Raw genomic sequence first — 4,753 nt, 5'->3', positions numbered from 1 at the left:
CCATAGCACACACACATTGTACATCCCATAGCACACACACATTGTACATCCCATAGCACACACATTGTACATCCCATAGCACACACATTGTACATCCCATAGCACACACACATTGTACATCCCATAGCACACATTGTACATCCCATAGCACACACATTGTACATCCCATAGCACACACATTGTACATCCCATAGCACACACACATTGTACATCCCATAGCACACACACATTGTACATCCCATAGCACACACACATTGTACATCCCATAGCACACACATTGTACATCCCATAGCACACACACATTGTACATCCCATAGCACACACATTGTACATCCCATAGCACACATTGTACATCCCATAGCACACACACATTGTACATCCCATAGCACACACACATTGTACATCCCATAGCACACACACATTGTACATCCCATAGCACACACATTGTACATCCCATAGCACACACACATTGTACATCCCATAGCACACACATTGTACATCCCATAGCACACACACATTGTACATCCCATAGCACACATTGTACATCCCATAGCACACACATTGTACATCCCATAGCACACACACATTGTACATCCCATAGCACACACATTGTACATCCCATAGCACACACACATTGTACATCCCATAGCACACACACATTGTACATCCCATAGCACACACACATTGTACATCCCATAGCACACACATTGTACATCCCATAGCACACACACATTGTACATCCCATAGCACACACATTGTACATCCCATAGCACACACATTGTACATCCCATAGCACACACACATTGTACATCCCATAGCACACATTGTACATCCCATAGGCCACAGTGGATCCCCAGTAGGCCACAACGGATCCCCCATAGGCCACAACGGATCCCCCATAGGCCACAAGGTCTCTCCCATAGGATATAACGGATCCCCCATAGCACACACTGTACGCCCCATAGGCCACAAGGTCTCTCCCATAGGATATAATGGGTCCCCATAGCACACACTGTACACCCCACAGACCACAATGGATCCCCCATAGACCACAATGGATCCCCCATAGACCACAGCGGATCCCCATAGACCACAGCGGATCCCCATAGACCACAGCGGATCCCCACAGACCACAAGGGATCCCCACAGACCACAAGGGATCCCCCATAGACCACAGCGGATCCCCATAGACCACAGCGGATCCCCATAGACCACAGTGGATCCCCATAGACCACAACGGATCCCCCATAGGATACACTGTACACCCCATAGGATATAATGGATCCTCATAGCACACACTGTACACTCCATAGACCACAGTGGATCCCCCATAGGATATAATGGATCTCCCATAGGATACATTGGATCCCCCATAGCACACACTGTACGCCCCATAGGATACATTGGATCCCCCATAGCACACACTGTACGCCCCATAGGATACATTGGATCCCCCATAGCACACACTGTACGCCCCATAGGATACATTGGATCCCCCATAGCACACACTGTACGCCCCATAGGATACATTGGATCCCCATAGCACACACTGTACACCCCATAGGATATAATGGATCCTCATAGCACACACTGTACACCCCATAGGATATAATGGATCCTCATAGCACACACTGTACACCCCATAGGATATAATGGATCCCCATAGCACACACTGTACGCCCCATAGGATATAATGGATCCCCATAGCACACACTGTACACCCCATAGGATATAATGGATCCCCCATAGCACACACTGTACACCCCATAGACCCCAATGGATCCCCATAGCACACACTGTACACCCCATAGGATATAATGGATCCCCATAGCACACACTGTACACCCCATAGGATATAATGGATTCCCATAGCACACACTGTACACCCCATAGGATATAATGGATCCCCATAGCACACACTGTACACCCCATAGGATATAATGGATCCCCATAGCACACACTGTACGCCCCATAGGATACACTGTACACCCCATAGCACACACTGTACACCCCATAGAATATAATGGATCCCCATAGCACACACTGTACACCCCATAGGATATAATGGATCCCCATAGCACACACTGTACACCCCATAGGATATAATGGATCCCCATAGCACACACTGTACACCCCATAGGATATAATGGATCCCCATAGCACACACTGTACACTCCATAGACCACAGTGGATCCCCCATAGGATATAATGGATCTCCCATAGGATACATTGGATCCCCCATAGCACACACTGTACGCCCCATAGGATACATTGGATCCCCCATAGCACACACTGTACGCCCCATAGGCCACAAGGTCTCTCCCATAGGATATAATGGGTCCCCATAGCACACACTGTACACCCCATAGACCACAATGGATCCCCCATAGACCCCAATGGATCCCCCATAGACCACAGCGGATCCCCATAGACCACAATGGATCCCCCATAGACCACAACGGATCCCCCATAGACCACAAGGGATCCCCCATAGGATACACTGTACACCCCATAGGATATAATGGATCCCCATAGCACACACTGTACACCCCATAGGATATAATGGATCCCCATAGCACACACTGTACACCCCATAGGATATAATGGATCCCCATAGCACACACTGTACACCCCATAGGATATAATGGATCCTCATAGCACACACTGTACACCCCATAGGATATAATGGATCCCCATAGCACACACTGTACACCCCATAGGATATAATGGATCCTCATAGCACACACTGTACACCCCATAGACCCCAATGGATCCCCATAGACCCCAATGGATCCCCATAGACCACAGCGGATCCCCCATAGACCACAGCGGATCCCCCATAGGATACACTGTACACCCCATAGGATATAATGGATCCCCCATAGCACACACTGTACGCCCCATAGGCCACAAGGTCTCTCCCATAGGATATAATGGATCCCCATAGCACACACTGTACACCCCATAGACCCCAATGGATCCCCCATAGACCACAGCGGGTCCCCCTCCGGCCTCAGGGTGTCCCCGTCCCTCAGGGCGCGGTTGCCCCGGGCACGTGGAAGCGGAACCCGATGATGTCGGAGCCCCGGAGCAGCGCCGCCTCCTGCCGGCCCAGCGGGGTCCGGAGCCCCTCCACGAGCAGCGCCGCCGCCTCCCGCTCCGCCGCCCCCAGCGTGGCCTCCACGCGGACCCCGCCGCGGAGCCGGAACCGAGCGGGGCGGCCCCGTCCGGCCCCCAGCGCCCGCAGGAACCGGGCCCGGAGCCGCGCCCGCGCCCGCTGCGCCTCCGCCTCCGCCGCCTCCTCCTCCGGACGAGGTCCGCGGCGGGACTCGAACCCGCGGCTCCGCCCGTCCGGGCCCCGCGGCAGCCGCAGCACCGGCACCGGCACCGGCTCCGCGTCCTCGGGCGGGCTCATGGGGACTGCGGGGGCAGCGCGGGGAGAGGCAGCCCCGGGCATCGGCACCTGTGGACAGAGCAAGGCCACATAGATAGCACATGGCCCCATAGACATCTATGGACAGAGCACGGCCCCATAGATAGCACATGGCCCCATAGACACCTATGGACAGAGCACAGCCCCATAGATAGCACATGGCCCCATAGACATCTATGGACAGAGCACGGCCCCATAGATAGCACATGGCCCCATAGGCACCTATGGACAGAGCACGGCCCCATAGACATCTATGGACAGAGCACGGCCCCATAGACATCTATGGACAGAGCACAGCCCCATAGATAGCACATGGCCCCATAGGCACCTATGGACAGAGCACGGCCCCATAGACATCTATGGACAGAGCACGGCCCCATAGACATCTATGGACAGAGCACAGCCCCATAGATAGCACACAGCCCCATAGGCACCTATGGACAGAGCACAGCCCCATAGATAGCACATGGCCCCATAGATAGCACACAGCCCCATAGGCACCTATGGACAGAGCACAGCCCCATAGATAGCACATGGCCCCATAGACATCTATGGACAGAGCACAGCCCCATAGATAGCACATGGCCCCATAGATAGCACACAGCCCCATAGGCACCTATGGACAGAGCACAGCCCCATAGATAGCACATGGCCCCATAGATAGCACACAGCCCCATAGGCACCTATGGACAGAGCACAGCCCCATAGATAGCACATGGCCCCATAGACATCTATGGACAGAGCACAGCCCCATAGATAGCACATGGCCCCATAGATAGCACACAGCCCCATAGGCACCTATGGACAGAGCACAGCCCCATAGATAGCACATGGCCCCATAGACATCTATGGACAGAGCACAGCCCCATAGATAGCACATGGCCCCATAGACATCTATGGACAGAGCACAGCCCCATAGATAGCACATGGCCCCATAGGCACCTATGGACAGAGCACAGCCCCATAGATAGCACATGGCCCCATAGGCACCTATGGACAGAGCACAGCCCCATAGACATCTATGGACAGAGCACAGCCCCATAGATAGCACATGGCCCCATAGGCACCTATGGACAGAGCACGGCCCCATAGATAGCACATGGCCCCATAGGCACCTATGGACAGAGCACGGCCCCATAGACATCTATGGACAGAGCACAGCCCCATAGATAGCACATGGCCCCATAGACATCTATGGACAGAGCACGGCCCCATAGATAGCACATGGCCCCATAGGCACCTATGGACAGAGCACAGCCCCATAGACATCTATGGACAGAGCAAGGCCACATAGATAGCACATGGCCCCATAGGCACCTA

General features: G+C 53.6%; 1 protein-coding gene across 1 annotated transcript; it reads right to left on the bottom strand.

The window, feature by feature from the left end:
• Positions 1–3,031: 3,031 nt before the first annotated feature.
• On the bottom strand, positions 3,032–3,415 carry LOC133264137 (gem-associated protein 7-like). The gene has a single exon (XM_061444063.1). The coding sequence runs from the start codon at positions 3,413–3,415 to the stop codon at positions 3,032–3,034; it is 384 nt and encodes a 127-aa protein (XP_061300047.1).
• Positions 3,416–4,753: the final 1,338 nt, after the last annotated feature.

Source organism: Pezoporus flaviventris, unplaced genomic scaffold (assembly GCF_033815535.1).
Source record: "Pezoporus flaviventris isolate CSIRO_AGI_PZ_B2104156 unplaced genomic scaffold, CSIRO_AGI_Pfla_v1 ptg000657l, whole genome shotgun sequence".
Classification (NCBI taxonomy): domain Eukaryota; kingdom Metazoa; phylum Chordata; class Aves; order Psittaciformes; family Psittacidae; genus Pezoporus; species Pezoporus flaviventris.
Note: the sequence above shows the minus strand (reverse complement) of the source record. Positions and strands in the feature narration are given on the sequence as shown.